This window comes from Liolophura sinensis, chromosome 11, assembly GCF_032854445.1.
Source record: "Liolophura sinensis isolate JHLJ2023 chromosome 11, CUHK_Ljap_v2, whole genome shotgun sequence".
Lineage (NCBI taxonomy): Eukaryota > Metazoa > Mollusca > Polyplacophora > Chitonida > Chitonidae > Liolophura > Liolophura sinensis.
Genome location: NC_088305.1, coordinates 2,957,912 through 2,978,609, shown reverse-complemented (window position 1 = coordinate 2,978,609; position 20,698 = coordinate 2,957,912). Strand labels below are relative to the sequence as shown.

Sequence of the window (20,698 nt, the reverse complement as noted above, 5' to 3'; positions counted from 1 at the left end):
TGGTGTCATTCCCTGGTTTTTACACTTAATTGGCTATAAATCTGAGCTTTAAAAAGCTGAGTGCTTTTCAACGAAACTTCTCTAGACAGATATTTCAGTGTGACCAGATTGTAGGCTACCATTTTTGATTATATGACCTATAAATAATAAACCCCCTCTGCATACATATGCGCATGTCAGTGCAAATCGATACTGTGACGAAGATTACAGTGCATGCAGTGTATAAGTTTTCAAGAAAATCGATCAACGATTTTACCACCGTCAGCCTATCACGCTGTACACACACCTGTTACTGTCGAGTACAAGATCAAACATATAAATGTACTCCTGTAAATTCGACAGTGTGCATGCAAGTGAAAGTAGGAATTTTACTCCTCCTTGGATGTATTTTTTTTATTGCAGGTCTATGTGCACCTTAAGATTTCCCACCTGCACAAGATACACGTGCTACAAAACTTGTGCCAAGAATGAACTTGTTGCTTCTGTCTATCACAACTACAGAAATACCGACACATGTGCTTTCTCTTTGTCACAGTCCCATACAGGAAATCATTCAAACTCATACCTACGCTGAAAAGTTAACGTGTGTATTCAATCAGCCTTTCCTTTCAAACTGATGAAGAATGTACCTTATTCACTGTGGACACTTACGGTAAGCAAACGTTGTCTTGTAATACATATACAAAAACGTGGTACACGTATATATTTATTTGGTGGTGAAAGTACGCGGATGCAAGACTCAGCCTTATTCCCCAACAACAGTAAAATTAGATACCATAATGAATTGACTAAATCTACCATTAAATTACCAGGGGCGTAGGAATAAAATGAACCTGGAAAGGGCACTGCCTCAAACAATGAGGCGAGGGACCAGGGACCACCAAGGCTCCCGAAACTCTTGGATCCTAGGCCCATACAGCCGTCGATGCGTTTGAGCGTGCTCTAAGAGAAAGAAATAACCATCATCACGGTTGTGACTAAGTATTCTGAATTTCTATCCAACATAATGATATTTCTTTGTGATAGAAAACATAAGCTTGTGAAGTATTGTTGCCTTGCTGAAAATATGCCATAAAATAGGGCAAATGCCCCAAATAGTTTTGCTGGCGGCGGATAAATAATAGGCCTTTAGGGGGAATAGACGTACATGTTTTCACTCCGTTTGAATGCTGAGTTATGTCGTCCGATGTCGCCCCCCACCCCTTTCTAATCCACAGCTTACATACTTACATAGGGTATATCAGTCATCTAATGTGGTCCACACTAACATTTAACGATCCGCGATAAGGCTTTATAACCTCTATAGGCGTGACTGCTGGATGCATGACACAGGGGGAACACCTGGTCCAAAGCGTACAAATATACTGAATGACGTGGAGGTGTGCATCGGTTAGGTTTGTGTGAGCCTCTGTCATCCCAAACGGCTGTGACTGTCCTGCAGGCCTACAGCTGTAGTACCATCGAGAAAGGATATTCGTGAAAAGATGCTTACCTTTTGTACTACAGTATATGGCACCTGGTGAAAAGGAAATCAACAGTTCGGAGCTCATTGTTCTAAGTAATCAGAAACGAAGGTGAGAACGTTTTAGCAAAGTGCCAAGGCAAAATGATGGCGAAGTGGATGACAGCGTGGAGGTGCGTATACTTCATATATATTTGTCTCCAGTTTAGCGAGTCGAAACATTTGGTGAAACGCCAAGAAATAGACAATCCACTTCCCGTGTCGACAACAAACGCGCTGGATAGTCCTCTGCAAACGACACAGACGTTTGACCAGTTCCTGGAAGAAATGTTTAAAGATTTGGGCATCGACTTCAATAAAAACGACACGGATACCGTTAATAACCAAAGCGTGGCTAATGTCACACAAGGAGAATCGCTAACATCTTTGTCTCCGTCCACAGAAAGTCAGAACAGGACAGTTATGGCTACCGTTACCTTTAATCCCAGCGGTGCCACACAGCTTCCAAACGAGGAAAACATATCGTCCATACCGCCTGAAGATTTGGAGTCCATGACAACGACAGCAACAACAGCTTCTAGAAATACTGACTTGTTCAACAACCATGTTACCTTGACAACGTGGTTCACTGACACAACGGATGGGCCTACCGACACCAGTCTGAACAACGAAAATTGTCGCGTCAATCCGACTCTGACCGATTTTTGCATACTTCCTGTGGAGATCACAAATTTCCTCGGACCGTCAGCGACTCTCCACGACTTGTCGGATTACCTCGTGTCGATGGAGGTCGTGCACATGCTCACGAAGGAATGTTCTCCGGGGAGCTGGTGTCTCGATTCGCTTCACGCTTTCCACCATTTGGAAGAGAAAATCGCGTTTTGGTCGAATTCCTCGGATTTCATGAACCTATGCTGGCAGCCAATTGACGGCTGTCTGCGATCCGTCGTGGACTATTTCACCGGATGTGATGTTTATCAGGTGAGAGAACTCTCGATATTTCAGAATTGTTTGCTTGCCTTCTGGATTCGGTTTAATTAATAACGTCGCTTTCAGCACGAGTTGTTGACTAGTTCAGGGTATGTGATATATTCATGTGTCTGGGGGTGATATAGGGCGATATCCATGACTTGTGTGCTTGACAAACACACCTCACATGACAAGCCCACCACACATGACAAACCCACCACACATGGCAAACACACCAGACACGACAACCCGCCATACACGACAAGCACACCAGACACGACAGCCCCCCCCCCCCCCCGACACAACAAACACTCCAGACACGACAAACCCACCACACATGACAACCCCACCAGACACGACTAATCCACCAGACACAACAAACACACCACACATGACAAACCCACCAGACACGACAAATCCACCAGACACAACAAACACACCAGACACGACAAACCCACCGACAAACCCACCACACATGACAAACCCACCACACATGACAAACCCACAAGACACGACAAAGATACCTCACATGACAAACCTACCAGACACGACAAACACACCATATATGGCAATATACCATACACGACAAACCCACCAGACACGACAAACACACCACATATGGCAATATACCATACACGACAAACACACCAGACATGACAACCCGCTAAACACGACAAACACACCAGACACGACAACTCGCCATACACGACAAACACACCACACACGACAACCCACCACACACGACAAAACCCACCAGACATGACAAACCCGCCCGACACGACAAAACACACCACACACGACAAACACACCGCGCATGACAAAACACACCTCACACGACAAACACACCACACACAACAAACACACCAGACTAATGCTTACTAAGTAGTAACGTACACACACACACCTAGCACCATAACTTTCTAGGAATTGTAAAAACGTGCAGTGATGTTAATTTTAATATATTTTTATGTGACTGGTCTAGAAATACTAAAATTTCTGTCTTGACATTAGAGTTAGTATACAATCACGTTAGAACAATGCAAAGATTCCATCCAGGCCTAGGTGATGGTAGGTCCACCAGCAGAAGTTTGTTGTGAGTAGGAATACATTATAATATACTACGACATAGATGATAAAACCAGACACGATGGATAACATTCTCTCCTTTATGATTAAGGGCGAAGAAAAGATACGATATAATTAAAGGCGTACAGCACAGAGAGTAAAAACTCAACACCAACCACAGCGTGATGATTGACAACTGGTCAGACGTAAACGTGGAAATTCGGCCTCTTGACGGTTTATCTCAGTTAGGAGTTTATTCCAACTGTTCATCTAAATGCTTAAAAGGTACATGTAGCCACTTACACGACAAGTCCCGAGAAAACGGTTAAACACGAGAAACGCCACGGTAAAATCTTTACTGGGTGAATCACGCGGATCTGCTCGTCAAAACAAACTAATCTTGCCTTTGTTACTGAAGATATGCAATGAATGAGTGGAGATTCAACCCTCGGAACACTTGAACACTTTGAATTATTTCCCATAATTAATCAGCATAGCGTTTATTTTATTTTTAATCAGACTGGACTGACATACAGACATGCAAACTACCATATAAAGCAGTGGCGCTAAGAGCGCGTTCAAAACCGGTCTTCGACAGGGAATTTTTGGACAACAGCTCACTCCCTTGGTCTGGGGCCTTTTTGGCAATAAGCAATCGACAACGCCCACCTGGTGATTTGCGCAGTCTACTCTTCATTGAAGCCTGACTGTCTCCCGTCAATATGGTGTACATACCTTTACGTCACATGTGGTAATATTTGTCTGTAACTTTCCAAAGGTCTGTGGTTTACAGGGAGAACTCCAGTTTCCTTCCCCTGCAAAGCTGACTGCAATCATATAAATGAAAAATTCTTGAGCACGGCGTAAAAACCAATTACACAATACGTAGCATTATATATACCATTTTCTGCCCATTGTGGGATACCATTTATTTGCTTCTACAATAATATATTGTATAAACAAAATTTTGCTGACATAAAATTTTCTCAAGGTAGAATGACGTGAGGTTATATGTTAGGTGTAGATCGGGCTCTCGCTGGCACAGTGATCTAAGGTGTTGGTCGTTGACCTCCATGAAGATCATCGTCTCTTGACCAGTGCCGTCTCGGATTCAAATCAAGCTGCCACTCATTAGTTTCCTCAGTGCTAAGAGCAATTTTCCTCAACCAAATATTTCTCGGAAATAAAAGGGGATTATGTACGTCTTGCAGTATGTATCTGGGAGCCTGCTACTGCTTTGTTACTGCATATGGTCTTGAAATTGGAAATTCCTTATACTTAAGTGGGTATCGACTAGATTGTTTGATTCTGATCAACTTTCGGGTTTACAGCCTTTGAAAATTTCTTTTCCATAATAAGATATACAAGTGATAGGAATAATGCTTTATGGAATAAGGTCAGTTGCTATTAACTTTTAACTCTTTCTAATTCTGATTAATCCATGGTGATTTGATTCGTCCAACTTGCTCTGCTCTATAACCATTTACACGAACAGCCAAGAATACTGCTCTGGTTTTTCACTCCATCACTCGGACATTACGATGTGATGTTCAAAATCATGCATGGGTCAGACACACCCAAAGTGTAGTAGCACATATTGCATAATGGGTCAATGTTATATCCATAATGTGATGATTATTACACAGTGGGTGGCAAGCATTACGCACTAGATTATGTTGTTACACTATGGGTGGCACTTGCTACAAGACAACATATATACAGTGAGAGAGTGAGTGGTGTCAACAACTGGCAACAATGTAACATAGATAATAACTTGAGGGTAATGGCTTCAGGGTTTAAGGCGGTCACTGTCTAATCTGATGAGGTCATTGTAGGCGCTCGGTAGGTGGTACCCGCTGTCTCGGTTAAGCTGTGGATTGTGTCGTCGGATCATGATGGCTTCCAGCAGTTTCCTTCTTTTATAGTCTGACTGGTTGTTTTGTAGGGTAAAAACTGTGTTCCATTGGAGATGATGTTCTGGATGGGCTCTGATGTGGTCACTGAGGGCTGATTTTCCATCTAATTTTTCTACTGAGGCCTTGTGCTCTGCAATTCTGATATTGAGTGGTCTACCGGTTTCTCCAATGTATTGCTGTTGACAATCACAATTAATGCAGTACACAGATCCTTTGGGTTCTTCCCTATAGGTTGGCTGTTTTTTTTCCATTGGCTTTGAGTAGGGTTTTAAGGTTAGAGGGGGAGGTAAACGTTGTTTGTATGTTCAGTTTGTCATGCAGGAGTCTTCTTATCTGGTAGCTTGGGGTGCCTGTATACGGAATGAGGGTTTTGCTGATCGTTCTCTCCACTAATTGTGGGGGGTATCGGTTTTGGGTGGTGAAGGCTGTTTTGAGGTGATTTATTTCTTCTTGGAGGTTGATGCTGGATATCTGTAGGGCTCGTTTTGTTAGGGTAGATATTATTCCTCTCTTGATCCGATTAGGTTGGTTAGATTGGTAATTTACGTATTGGTCTGAGTGTGTGGGTTTGCGGTATACTGAAGTGAGGAGTTTATCGTGCGTCTTGCTAATAAGTACATCCAGAAACGGTATGGTTTTGTTGCATTCTTGTTCCATGGTGAACTGTATCCTGTTGTTCTGGGTATTGAGGTGGTCAAGTAGGGACTGGGGGTTGTCAGTCTTGTTTAGTGCTACGAATGTGTCATCTACCTTACGGAACCAACACAACGGTTTGATGGGGCTTGCAGCTAAGGCTTTGTTCTCAAATTCTGTCATGTATATTTCGGAGATAAGTGGTGATAGGGGGGATCCCATCGGTAAACCGTGGAGTTGTTCATATATGTCATCCCCCCACGTGAAATAGGTGGAATGCATACACGAGTCCAGGAGGCTGATTATGCTGTCAGGTTTCATGGATGTGTTGAGAGGGTGTTGTCCGCTGTTCAGCTTCTGTCGTATGATGTCTAGGGATTCTTCTCTAGGGATATTGGTGAATAGGTCGATGACGTCGTAACTGATCAGTTGGGCTGTGCCTGGAATGTCTTTAATTTTGTTACAAAATTCTGCTGAGTCTTTGATGTAAGATTTGGAAGTTTTGCCCAGAGGTGTTGGGAGTTTAGTGAGGTACTGTGCCGTGTCATAGTGGACGGTGCCTCTGGAGCAGATCAGGAGTCGGGCTTTGATTGGGTTCTTATGAACTTTGATGGTTGCCCTGGCGTAAGGTGCTCTGGGGTGTGTTGTGTTGAGCTTTCGGTACAGTTGGATGTCGATTTCATTGCTGTTCTGCAGAGCTTTGAGTTTTGCTCTAAATTCTCTTTCTAGTTTCGGTGTGGGGTCTTTGGTTATTTGCCTGTATGTCGTTGTGTCGCTGAGCATGTCGTTGACTAGTTGGTTGAATTTGTTCTTGTCAAGTATAACTGTGGCTCTTCCTTTGTCCGCAGGGGCGATGGTGATGGTATTATCGGAGCGTAGGTTCTCGATGGCCGTTCTTTCTTCTCGGGTGATATTTGGTTTTTACTTGGGTGCTTTGATGAGAATGTCGCTGATTTGGTGTCGGATGTAATCAACATTACCTCCAGGGGCGAGTTGTGGAAGACCTTTTTCTATAGCTGACACAAAATCATCTCTGGGAATTTTGTCCTGGGTAGGAATATAGTTCAAACCTTTAGCCGGTAATGTCGCTTCATTGGGTGTGAGGGTCCGACTGCTTAGATTGATGACGGTTTTGCTATTGTGACTCGTGGGCCGTTGAGTACTCTCTCTGTTAGTGTGCTTAGACAGAAGTTCAAACTTTCTTTTTTGAGATCCTTCAATTTTCTTGTCAAGCCGTTGGTTGCTGTTTGTTTGTGCCTGTCGCAATGATTTGTAATGATGATCACTTAGGGTCGACTTTTGGTTTTGACATAGTTTTTCTCTGATTTGTTGAGCTTGTTGATGTCCGCAATTGCCGCATCTCCATGTTGATGACGTATGGCTTCTGTATATATGTTGTCTTGTATCTGTATGTTCATATGGTTTGATAACGATGTAAGAACCTACATCGAAACGTCACCAACACAATAAATCCAGGAATTGTTATCCATAAATAATGCCTCTGTCAATCTATACCATCCCAATTCCTAAATGCCTCTGAAAGAAGAAAACAAGACTGCTTGCCGTGTCTGGTATCGTTAGCTTGATACTTTCAGTGGCGACAGCACTTTTGTAGCATGGACTTTCCCTGCCGCAAGAGCAGACAGTACTTTTACACACACCTCTAATGACTCCTCTAATGTTACATTATTACATAATGCTGTCCATAGTGTAATTGTAACCATTAAGTTACGGGATATTATTACACTGTACGAATGTCTACACAGTGCCATACTTCCCTCTATTTAAGTACTTCTCATAATACATCGTCATACATACCTGACTCACTCTTGGCGTCTAAGATGCCTTAATTGTTGAGCGACCCCTTAACTCAAGTTCCACTGATCTACAGGAGGTAACTGCTGAAAGCCATCGATGCTTATATTAACACATATGTGGCGTATATAATATGGCTTGGTGTACATGTACATGTCAGATTAGGTTTCAACACAACACGATGCACGTGGTTAATTGTAACGGGATCTATGGATCAATTTCTCAGTTATGGCCATATTATAAAAAGCTATTATATGTAATATCGTATAATAAATGTGATGACAACACTGCCTTTTTAGTAACTGTACACCAGTGACGTCATATAAATTACAGCTAACCTTAATGGATTTTTCAACCTAATTCTGCTTAAGCCGTGGTGGTAGGGGCGTGTACTTCGCTACTATTTAAGCGTTTACATGAACAATTAGAATAAGACCCTAACTGAGCTAAATGGTCGAGACCCTATTTCACCGGTTACTTGTGACGATTTTCCATCCATTACACTGTTGCCACTCCTCAGGTTTTACAGTCTATGCTGTACGTCTTTTATATTATGTTTTGGTCGTTCATAACAGTACCTACTTGTATAGCAACATTCAAACAAATACACATGAGCGTAAACCAAGGCGTGTTACATTTAAAAACAGTAATCAGTTCGTTTTCCATGATGTAAGTAAACATGATCGATATACCATGCATCAGGTCCTGTTAAAATGTTAACTGTAGGGTCAAAGGTTAACCCTCATTTGACAAAACCACGTATTGTAGACTGAGCTGATATGATGGTAGTTACGAATAATTAAGTCTAAGATTTTGGGACCAGTTCATTTCAGAATAGATGAACTGCAGTAGAATACAATCTACAGTAGATTTGTTGAATAGTAATGTACGGTATGGAGCAGTTTTGTGGAACGGAGTCCTGGTGAATTGAAAACAAATGATATATAAGGCTACAGTACACTAAAACAATAAAATGAAAATCTGTTAGTTTCAACAGAAAGTCTGTTGCCTGCATGATGCTAGAATGTATTCTGTTATTATAACATAATACTGTGTTATATTCAACACAATATCCTGTTAATGGAACAGACTAGCTCCATAGAATCCTGATGTTGAATTAGCAGAATATTTGTGCTGTATTTAATGGAATAATCTGTTACAGTAACAGAATACATTCTAGCTTGATTCAGACAACAGACTTTCTTTTAAATTCAACAGATTATTTTTTGAGAGTGTACAGAGAGCAAAGCCAGATCAGCGACGACAGTGTGATAATTGGTTAATGGTCACACCTTATTAAACCATGTTAACGGTGACATACAGGCCTCTCGTTAATTTACCTCTGTGTTTTATTGTTCATTTAACTGTTCATTTAAATGTTCATCTTAAAAACTGCAGTGATGTTAACTGCAATTTGTTTGACTTTACTGGTCTACAGTTACTCCAAATGATGTATTGTCATCACGTTTAACATATAAATACATTGAGTCTCAGAATAATCACTGTCTGGGATATATATTTGTGGGACGTCATTCTAACGGGGAATTACAAAACGGCGAAGCTCATATCCCAACGGACTGGGGGCTTCCGTGGCCGAGGTGATTAGCGTGCCAGCGCCGAGCAATTACCCAGGGGCCTCTCAACAATACGGTCGCTGTGAGCTAAGTCCAGCTCATACTCTCCTGTCGTACATGGGAAGATCACTACCCGGTTTCCTCCCACCATAATGCTGGCCGCCGTCGTATAAGTGAATAAGTATAAGTATGCTTGTATACGGCGTGAAAACACCAATCAAACAAACAAACAACAAACAAACAAACACAATGGTCTGTAGAGAAGCTGGGTCCAGAAAAAAAAGATAAATTCAAAATACATGATCTATCAGAAGAATGGTCTAGGGTAGATTTGTTAAATGTTGTTCAGTTTAAGTCAATGGGTCTAACCCATAGTTACGTCACTGCTTATTCACCCTGGTGCGTTCTGGGAAAAATCTGTGTTTGAAGGCCATATTTGTGTTTGTTATTTGGGTTTTATAACATGGGCGGTTTTCTCTTAATTTGCACTGTTAACATGCCGTATGTCAACTGTTGTGTGCCAGTTAGTGTATCGACAACTCAACGGAATCCTTCGTTAACATAATAATGTGGCATGAACTCAGGTTTTACCAGCTATATGCAGTAGTTATGTTTTGGCCTTCTAAAATTACAAGAATCTCAGTAGAACGCTCAAGGAAAGTCCATCTTTTACAAAGTAAATTCTTTTATTCTTTTTTGGGAAATTCTTTGTACTAGAATACAAAGAAAAATGTCGACATTAAGTACGACTACCAATCAATCCTTTTCGTTTTACTTCCACCAGATGTACGATTTGATCGCGGAGACAAAGAAATTATTGTGCGAGATGAAGGAGGAGCCATTAGCGTCACGTGACTGCATGGAGCAGACGCTGAAAGCCCTGCACGTGTCAATGGCGGACTTTCACCGCGAGGACACTGTAAGCATTGGTAAAATACGGCACCCCCGGCTATCAGTAGACAGTTCAATTCCAAACTGAAGCTACAATATTGTTCACAAATCTATAAAGATGCACTGATTATGAATTACAGTAGGGGGGTTTAAGTTTGAATTCTTTTATCGTACTGTATCATGTGACCTGTTAAATGTGTTTTTGATCTATTTTTGCTCACATTTACATTGACCTCTAAAAAAATGTTTCAAAGATAGTCAGTCATACAGGAACAGTGGAGAAATTTGGGGAGCTGAACGTTTGTGAACTTTAAAAGTTTCTAAAGGATAGAGGTGTCATATGTGCCTCTCTGTAACACGTTGAGACAGGTGATCGGTAAATTAAGGTCGACAAAGGTTGCCTAACATTTTTCCCCAAGTCACATGATACAGTAGGACTGTTTTTATACCTTTAGTGACAGAAAGCGTTCGAACTCGAAACTACCCTATTCAATAAAGTGCAGACAATGAGGTATATCAGACAAAGAAAGTGCAGAAGGTAAACATTACCGACAGGAGGGAATACTTATTATTCCAGTTTGATTTCATTTCCACTAAGATTCACAATATATTCATTTTTAAGAAATTATTTTTGGTTGTGTTATGAATGCCACTGATTGTTTTGTCCTAGTTTTATGTTTGGTTTTATATTTACATTTCTTTTGTTTGATAATGTAGTGGGGTAATATGGACCCCTTGAGCTTTAGGCTAGTTTTGTCCACGGAGCAAAATTTACCCCTGTATGTACCTTGGGGCAATAGGTATCTGTACTGCATCAGAGGACAACACGTAATGACCCAGGAGCCTTTCAGTAATGCGGTCGCTGTGAGTTCAAGTCCAGCTATGCTGGCTTCCTCTCCGGCCGTACATGGGGAGGTCTGTCAACAACCTGTGGATGGTCGTGGGTTTCCCCCAGGCTCAGCCCGGTTTCCTCCCACCATAAGGCTGGTTGCCGTCGTGTAAATGAAATATTCTTGAGTACGGCGTAAATCATCGATCAAATAAATCAATAAATCAGAGGACAACTAAATTTCAAAGTGGCTTTGTGTAAAACGACATGAAAATTTTGCCAGAGGTGTCCATATTCCCCCCAGGTATGGGTAATATGGACTCCCTGTGTCCATATTATCGCAAATGAAAAAGTACTGTAATAATTACTAAAAAGGAACACCTTTTAATTCAGCAAATGTTAAAATACAGAGATACTAAAGATTTAGTTCAGGTGATGTGCCAAAACCTTCTCCGAGAAGTGTGGACCTCAGCATGGGTAAAGTGCTGAATGTCAAATGTGAAGATCCAAGTTCAAATCCTGGTGAAGACTTATATACACGGTATAATGCCTTAAACCACTACAGGCCTATATCTAGAGATAATCTATTTCTCCATACATACATCTAGGATGAAGAAAACAACTGCGTACATGGAAATGTAATTTTATAATGCTCAAAATAAATGAGCATAAGGCGTATGACAGCGTGGGTAACATGGCCATGCCACTGTGGGTGGCCATGATCTACCAGGTGCATACTATTAGTTCGGCTGACCAGGGCGAATACAACAACGAAAACCGTTACTCCCCACAGCTATGTCGGGAGATTGTTACCTGTACTATAACATAACACGGTAATATGGATTAATAATAACGTACTCACAGTTTACAGATCTGGAAGAATGCCGCTAACCTCATAAGAAAATGGGTCATGTCTTTTAGATTAGTATATATATCTTAGTTTTCTTGGTAAATGAGCACGAGTGGGTGTTTTGACGGTGTAGTAGTTTTGACAGCAGCATAGATGGCAGCACTGACAAATACTTTAAGCTGAAATATCCAGGGTGTTTCTTATCACCCGAGGGTCCATATAACCTCTCTCAACCCTATATAAAGAGATGGTCAAGAAAACCTCTTTATTCTGGCCATCATCAATTGATAGGAGAACGATACTGACTATAACATTCACACAGATTATACCAGCTTACTGTTGACTAATTGACAAAAGGAAGATTTCTAAAATTATTGGTTGTGATTTCAGAGTGTGTCAGACGATAATACAGAGCTCTGTGAAACCAGAAAGGCATTGGTAAGTGAAATAACTTGGTGTTTCACGAATCGTTTTTTCTACTGTAAAAATTTTGACAACGCGTATAATCGGATTTCTTTGTTTGAAAGCTGGTCATATGACAGTGATATAGTTGGTCAGCAAAATAGATAAATGAATAAATGAATAAATAAATAACTTCTCCCTCTCACTGTCGCCAAATAAGACATGTCAGTAGGCCTACGTGGCACCTTATTTGGATGCAAACGAAAGCCCTAGAGCTCTGTCTCTTTTTTTTTTCGGTGTGAACATCCCAAAGCACAGCAGTTAGCTGGCTTAATGTTGTTCTACCTATAGTATCTTGGAAAATAAAAACGGTTATGGCGCCGGCCTAGCTGCAAACATGTAACTTTGATTCAAGTGACGCTGCCACGAGATTTATACGATGCGAACCGAGATCAAGTGTGCCGTATAGAATATGTTACTCCGTATCTGCGCAGAAGAGTTGAAGCTTAGTGTGGTACCTTGCCTAAAATGAAACCTTTTTTGGTAGCCAGGCAGGGGAGTCTTGGATAAATAAAACTGTATCTGCGCAGATGAGTTAAAGTTTATTCTAGTACCTTGCCTAAAATGAAACCTTTTTTGGTAGCCAGGCAGGGGAGTCTTGGATAAATAAAACTGTATCTGCGCAGATGAGTTAAAGTTTAGTCTAGTACCTTGCCAAAATTGAACTCTTTTGAGATAGCTGATAATAAATATCTTGGATAATAAATAGCGTGTAAATTTTCAAAACAAGGATATAACGCAAACATGGATGTCGTTTGGATTTCTCTTATCGGTAAGTATGCCAACACAAAGTACCAAGGACTGTTGAGGATTCAGGCTTTGTTTTTATTTGACGAAAACGCACGAAAAATATGCTTCTTCCGACCTACCACGCATCGTGACTCTCGTGGCTGCGTCACGAGACAGGCGGAAGTTACTTTTGCCTTCCGACTGCGCACGCATGTTGTTTACAAAGGAATTCTAAAATCCACACCTCTTCAGATTTACATGTCTCCACCTTCTCTGCCCGAAGATTAAATATCCAGAAATAATGTACATCGTCTTCATACAAGTGATTCTTCTTAAGCTCAGTGAAGGGAAATACATAAGCAAATAAATAAATAAGTAAATAAATAAACAGCTCACTGTTTTTTTTTATACAGATGACTGCTAACTACCTCTGTGCCCAAGGTGTGTGTGGGGAATATGGTGATCTACTCTATCAGTAAGTTGGCCACCTGGCGGTGATTTGAAGTAGGTCTAGAAAACTCTGAAGTAATATTAAAATTATTAATATTAAAATAGTAAAATTCTGAGAAATTCTAAACCAATTAGATAAATTGTAAGGATTTTCCAAATTTCCTCCATACATCTACCCCATAATATAAGTGAAATATTTTTGAGCATGAATTAGCACCTAACTGCAGTGCGACTGATCAGCTTTACTTAGGGTACAAATTGTGTAACTCCGAAATCATAGTGAATAATTCCGTCATCGTCTCCTGAAAACGGCGTAATAAAGTGCCGAAATATACGGAATCAGAACTGAGCCTTCGTCTTTCTGTTACACTATTTGTACATTAAGATATGCATTACATACTCTAGATGAAATGCTATATTTGAACAGGTTCAAGCCCTGGATCTGGTTTGCGGACGACGTTCCCACCCTGCAGGGCTTGTGTGTGTACGACAACGCGAAATGTACGACGCGCAAAGAGGTAGAGGAGAATCAGGAGGAGGAATTGAAGGAGGAAGCAGAGCAGACGTCGGGAGGAGTGAGCAATGACGTCGTGTGGGGGACGGAACCTCCTGAGGTCATCACAGAGGGCGCAGAAATCAATGGCGGCGGCAATCCAGAAGAAATGAAGAACGATGAAAGTGTAAGTGAATGGGAAAGCCGAGTAGGTCTTCATAAAGATCGAATGTATGAATGCATGGGTTTACAAGTCGTATTTACTAGTTTTTCAGTCATGTGATCACGAAGAGTCATTAGGTGTTTGTATATATACTGTGTCATCTTGCGACATGGCGAGTCCTCGTCGACAGAGTGCTGCTGCTACTGAATTATCATGCCAAAAACACCACACATGACACCCTTCCCTGTCACATGTCACATATGCTGATACCAGGTCAACCAATCATGATTCCTTGCTCTGACCTGTCAACGCTGAGCGCCAAGCGACGAGTACGATTTAAAAAAAACTTCCTGGTCCTCAGTTATTAGATAATAATAACAACAGACCACACTAAAGAAAACAAAATGTGGTTTTCGTTTTTCATTAGAATTCTATCTTTGAGCGTTTATGAATGTTCTTCTTACCAAGAACTTCACGCAAACGCCGTCATTAAAAAAAGGTGTTATCAGGATGATTACCGCAGCGAATGTTAAGTTATGGTTCTCGCCCCTTTAAAGTGGATGGAATATTAAAACATCGCCTAAATGAGTGAGAGTAAGTTTGACAGTGGCGCGTCTTTGAAATGCAAAACTGAGGGCAGGAGAAAGTATAGATGAAACTAAATGTAATCTTAATATTTGATTTTAGTAGCGGTCTTCAACAAAGTTAGGGGTCTCTGTGGCTCAGATGGTCAAAGCCCTCGATCACGGGGACATACAGGCCCTTGGCCAATCTTTTAATCTTGAGCCCGCGTGTTTGAATCGAACAGTACTTGTTTCGGTTGCGGTCAGGAGGTTTGTAAGTTACGTGGCGAAGGTCGGTGGTTTAGTTCGAGTTAGTTCCTGAGCTAAACACCTATCAATCAGTAAGTCAATTAACTGGCTTGGAAAAAGACCCCGGGAATATAGACCTGCACTTTTTTTTTGTTTACCAAAATTTGGCTTCTGGTGTAGGCGAGCTTCATTTTAATTCATTTCGTTTCTCTCTTTGACCTTTTATCAGGCGTACACCTTGTGGGTGACAGAAGAGATTGACGTGTCCACTGTTCTGATAGTGGCAGCTATCTCCGTGGCTGCCCTCGGATTTTTCTTCTTGGTGGGGCTGGTCTGGTGTCTGAAGAGAAGGCGGTCCCGCCACCGCGTGAGGGAGGGCGTCGAGTACATGGAGATACTACCGGACATGGATGACTGATGAATGAACTCATCAGTCAAATATTAACACAAAATACTACATCACCGCAGAGCCACGATGCATTAGTGGGTGTAAAGCTCTTAGTTTTGGTGAATCAGGTCTATCAGGGCGTGCCAAGCAAGAGGATCCAGGGCCCACCAAGACTTACCATTAAACATTTTAAAATAAAGGCATTTATGGTTTGTTTTGAATCCTAAATGAGATGTTTGGAAAAACGACACGGCCTTTAGTTGAAATTATGCGTTCAGCGAACCGCTTCTTTGCCGACATAACTGTCTGTCCTGATGTAACAAAGTATCTGTGTCCATATGATAAAATACATGAGGCCATATCCAACATTATTGTACAGGGTGATTTAGCTAACGTTGTTGTTGTTGTTTTTTTTTAGTTTGTTTTTTTTTTTGAAAAGGTACAGGCGTGGTTCTAACAGATGTTTAGTTGTGCCGTTGTACACGGCAAATATAGAATTTTAAATTGAGTTTTGTTGGAGGATAAGCTTAAATATGTAAGTGATGATGATTGTCAGACGGTGCTACGCGGTCTTTCGGAGATAATAGTTTTCACTTCGATTGAATGCTGTGTTACATGGAACGCTATTTCTAATTACAGCATTACCGATAGCCCATTTCAATTGACCTTTCAGTGTCGTTTTACCGACATTAAAATATTGACCCCATAATATTGCAGTTCGTTATTTTTTTTTTTGAACAAATTCTAGAAAACATTTGATTCCGATCAGTTCCACAACAGTGAGGCCAGAATTGATTGCTTTGTGTAGTGTATATTTTTAATGTGCTTTGGTTGTACATTAGGGGGTAGGGGGCATAACAAGAGCGTGGCAACGACACAATGACCATATTTCTCACTGCATTTCTTCCTAAAATCACCGAAAATGGCAGAGTGGTCCCTGGAGCGACTTTGTCATAGGAGGCTAATGGATGTACAAACCCGTTCTGTGTGGACATGTGCACTCTTGGTACAAACAATGTTGACATGTACATAAATATATACATTTATATGCAAATGTTTGATGAACAAAGTTCAAGCGGTTAATACTTAAACGAACTTCGAACTTAAAACAGGAGAAAGATGGTGGATTACTCTAGGCACACTGATTTTCAAGCATCTATTAAACTGACCGTCCTCGTAAAATTAGAGTACAGTGTTAATCGCCAATCAGCCGAGCATATATATGAAACAGGGCCTACATTAAAGCTATGTGGAGGTGCAACGTAAAATATCCCCTGTGTGTTTATTTACATATACGAAGATGATCCATACAAGGCTGAGTACTAAAACAAAACCAAAAGGAACAAAAGACGTCTTCATGAAGTAACTCTACTTCATCATACATGTGTAGTACGGCCTATCACAGCTTCCGATGTCTTCCGATGAGTTTATTTAGTATTAGTGAGTATAATTCTTGTATCTAATTTTATGGCACATTTAATACTTGAACTATTCGCGCACCACAATCTTTTTAGAGCAATAATATAAAATATATCATTGACATTTAACTTGGCTTGGACAATTACTGTGATAATGTTCTCTAATTATGCAAATCATGAGGAATATGGCATTCCCTTTCTCTATGATAAACTGTATACTGGTCATAAATGTGGTGGCAGCTGTGTTGTTTTTGTAAAAGAGCTGTTTTGAACAATGCTGGAAATTCAGTTTGAGTCTAAAATTGAATATGTTGGGTAAAAAATCGTCTTCTGTAAGTCGACAAATCTCTGTACACGCAGATTGCACATTCATATATAAATAAAATTTATAAATAAAATGAAGTGCTTTAAACCCAGGGTCTTTCGCTGATTGTTTTGTAAACCACTGTGGGTAAGCATGTAATTGTCATTATTACCATTAGGCTAGTAACCATGGATTGGTTTGCTTTTGATTGTTATTTAAAGGCATTCTTATTGCATGTGGATGCCCGTTGCGTATATGTACGATCCACAACCTTTGTGTGCTTTGAGTTTTACGTCGTACTTTATAATTGTTCAGTCATATGACTGCGAGGAGTCAGTAGGTGTGTGTACACACACTGAACAAAAAAAGAAACTTCACATGTGTTACTTTGTTAAGTGTTTTGCTAGTGGATAAATCGGGTTATGGACTTAATGGGAGTACTTTAAACAGGAATAGGCTATAAGGCTCACTTGGCACACCCTCCAGGGTCAACTGTAGCATGATGGGGTCACTTCTGGATTTCACTTGGACTAGCCATCTATATTAGATCTTGTTCCGTACCGCGTATGTCCCCTTCTCCCATTCACAACATCAAGGCAACGTTTTTTCACTGACTGTCAAACACTCATGAACACAGCACTAGGGAACCTGCGCCTGTTGTGCCTGCTGTGCCAGCATGGCGCCCAGATATTGAATATTCAAAGATTGGCGTCTCAAGGCGTGAAGAATTCCCCCAAGAACATCCCATACGTCTTCAATGGGATTGAGGTCAGGTGATATCTGTGGCCACTCCATGACGTCAATACCTGAATTTTTCAGAAAATTTCGTGTCAAAATAGCTGTGTGTCCTATCGCATTGTTACGTGATCCCTAAACAGTATTATGCCGAAGACACCAGACATGAAACCTCATCCAGTCACATTATACTGTATCCCTGAGATCGGATGGCCATATTCCCAAGTTAGCTTATACATTAACCGCTCTGAATCGTTACAATGACTAACCTAGAACTCGGTCCTGTCGCCTGCGCTGTCGTCAGACTCGCTATCTTGTAGTCCGCAAAAAGAGGTTTCCCCGTGATATTCAAGTAATTTGAAATTCATATCACCTCATTATGAGGGAATAATAAACACCATAACATGGCAAATATCACAAATGTAACCCATGTATCCCCACTTGGACAGCATCAGAACCGCCATTTTCGAATCACGTGACTCCATTGCTATGGTGGACTCGGCTGCTTTTCCCAACTTTCAGATCATCTCCTTTTTGCACAACAGTTGATTATAGTTCCTTTCTGTGCACTATTAACTCGCAAATTAAAGGTAAGACTTCCAAACAATTTGTCAATCGCACTTTAGATAGGATATAGCTCAGTGGTTTCAATCAAATCATTTCATGAGTTTATCCGTTTCGGGACGTTGCCGAGGGCGACCTACTCCAATTGGAAATGGCGGTTAGCGAAGTCTGCCTTGATGCCACGGATACATTTGTGTCACTTGTGACGCTACAGTCTACATCATTCACGAATAATTAGGTGACATGAAGTAAGAACTGCTGAAGGATTCCGGGAAACATGTTTCTGTCGTGTACAGCTTCGACATGTTGAACACAGCACAAGCGAAAGGGCCGAGTCCCAGGATAGTAAATTGAAGAGTACGGATTTGTATTTCTAAAAGCTAAGCTGGGAAGACCTGCTCTCCGCACCCACCGCACCACTACCATACCACCCTACTCTATTTAGAATGGATTTATTACAGCCATGAAGGCTTCCATCGTATACGCTCCTCTTGCAACGTCTTGGGTGCACCATGGGTTAGTTCTCTAGACCAACTGGCAAGAGCCCACAGCTGAGTGACTGGCTGACTGGCGTTTAACGCCGCGCTTAAGAATTTGTCTTTTGTTGCGTCTCCAAAAGTTCCGTAAATACATCCTTAGCAAATAAATACTTTTTTTCACTCAAAATTTCGGTACGTACAGTAAGATTTTTTAAAAATAGAATATCAACAGGCTGGTTGCGTTGTTCAATAATTGACTGTGCTAAACATTTATATGCTTTTTTCGCCGTGAGTTCAAGTCCAGTTCATGTCGGCTGCCTATCCGGTTTACCAGAAACCTGGATGGTCGTGGGTTTCCGCTCTGCCCAGTTTCTTCACCCTTTATTGCTGGTTGCCGGTGTTCAAGAGAAATATACTTGAGTACGGCATAAGACGTCAATCAAATAAATAAATAAATAAATAAATAAATAAATAAATAAATAAATAAATATTTGGTGTGTGAATTATTCCATTCATTGCATAAAAATTCCCGGGTTTACAAAAGTGTAATACAATGCATCCAGATCAACTTCCCACACTTCCATGCTTCGTAATTACCAGGTCTCGTTTAATTTCTGGCGCACAAAATGTCAGATAAACAAAAATATTTGGGGAACATGTTTACTAAAGTTTTGAGACAATGGGCTGAAGTAAATTAACAACAAAACAAAGTTTCGTCATTCCACGTGATTTCCGGATAATGCCGAAGTCTGCCGAGTTTACGTGCTCGTCCACCATGTGTAGATCCATATGTCACGGGAGAATGAGTAGACTGTGTTCATTTATTGTGGAAAATTCTACAGTGTTCACTGAATGTCACACACGTGGGTTTCACAAGTAATTCTTATTCCCCTTATAATGTGTGAAGGTAACAGTTGCTGTGTATCGACTAGGCGCGTTTGGGCGTATTTGGGGCTGAGGGAGGATATCGATTTTGAACCATGCAGCTGACACGTATATATACGTTTACAAGCAGTCTCGGCTCACATGAAAAGAGCTGTGTAATGGTAGAATTTCCAGTCCTGTTTGGAACTTTTTAAAATTTGTTGAATAATCCCAGGCAACAATGTAAGTACTGAAGTCGATAGCAAAGGATAGGTAGCCATTAACAGACCAGTTATATACTGTGTGAAAACTACGTAACTGGTCACAAGATGTGTAGAACTGACACATGCTTTTCGGGTGGCCATATTGTACAAAATTAGAAAACAGTTATATTAACAACAACTTACATTTAATACTTTGTAAACTTACTTTTTAAAATTTTGTTCTTAAAACTAAGACATACAAATTATCATACAAAGTTAGCAAGTTTAAAAGGCACGTTGATGTTATGACTTTCAATTATGTTTGAATTATGAATATTAGAACATTTAACATGCCGATAGACACCGACGCGAATATCATAGATACAGTTTTATTTTAAAATTTAATTTCAAAATATTGATCAGAGTGTTTGTCTGTGTAAGGTATTGATTTGTTAGTGTAATGAAGATCAATAGCGTGCCCCAAGTTCGGGTAGCATATGGTGGTCCCTCAGTTCTCATGACGTTAACCCAACTTGAAGAAAAAACAGACCCTGCTATAATTCGGCGCCATACGTCTAATGTTCTGATAAATCTATAGCCTACATGTATCTTTATCATTAACAGGAGTTA

The 20,698-nt window shown here is 40.7% G+C and overlaps 2 protein-coding genes across 2 annotated transcripts; both read left to right on the top strand.

Moving 5' to 3' along the window:
* Positions 1 to 503: 503 nt before the first annotated feature.
* Positions 504 to 10,413, top strand: LOC135477764 (uncharacterized). The gene is made up of 3 exons (XM_064757966.1): positions 504 to 652; positions 1,218 to 2,443; positions 10,219 to 10,413. Exons 2-3 carry the CDS (start codon positions 1,607 to 1,609, stop codon positions 10,411 to 10,413), a joined length of 1,032 nt encoding a protein of 343 aa, XP_064614036.1. The 5' UTR covers positions 504 to 652; positions 1,218 to 1,606.
* A 1,959-nt stretch (positions 10,414 to 12,372) lies between these two features.
* On the top strand, positions 12,373 to 15,909 carry LOC135477870 (uncharacterized). The gene is made up of 4 exons (XM_064758076.1): positions 12,373 to 12,442; positions 13,609 to 13,670; positions 14,073 to 14,325; positions 15,343 to 15,909. The coding sequence occupies exons 2-4, from the start codon at positions 13,609 to 13,611 to the stop codon at positions 15,529 to 15,531; spliced, it is 504 nt and encodes a 167-aa protein (XP_064614146.1). The 5' UTR covers positions 12,373 to 12,442; the 3' UTR covers positions 15,532 to 15,909.
* The last annotated feature ends 4,789 nt before the right edge of the window (positions 15,910 to 20,698 follow it).

What these genes read in the sequence shown, in the direction of transcription:
- LOC135477764 (XM_064757966.1), top strand. Translation starts at nt 1,607, where the DNA reads ATGATGGCGAAGTGGATGACAGCGTGGAGGTGCGTATACTTCATATAT. An exon ending in CCGGATGTGATGTTTATCAG is followed by an intron (nt 2,444 to 10,218) that starts GTGAGAGAACTC and finishes TACTTCCACCAG; the next exon opens with ATGTACGATTTGATCGCGGA.
- LOC135477870 (XM_064758076.1), top strand. Translation starts at nt 13,609, where the DNA reads ATGACTGCTAACTACCTCTGTGCCCAAGGTGTGTGTGGGGAATATGGT. An exon ending in TATGGTGATCTACTCTATCA is followed by an intron (nt 13,671 to 14,072) that starts GTAAGTTGGCCA and finishes ATATTTGAACAG; the next exon opens with GTTCAAGCCCTGGATCTGGT. An exon ending in AAATGAAGAACGATGAAAGT is followed by an intron (nt 14,326 to 15,342) that starts GTAAGTGAATGG and finishes ACCTTTTATCAG; the next exon opens with GCGTACACCTTGTGGGTGAC.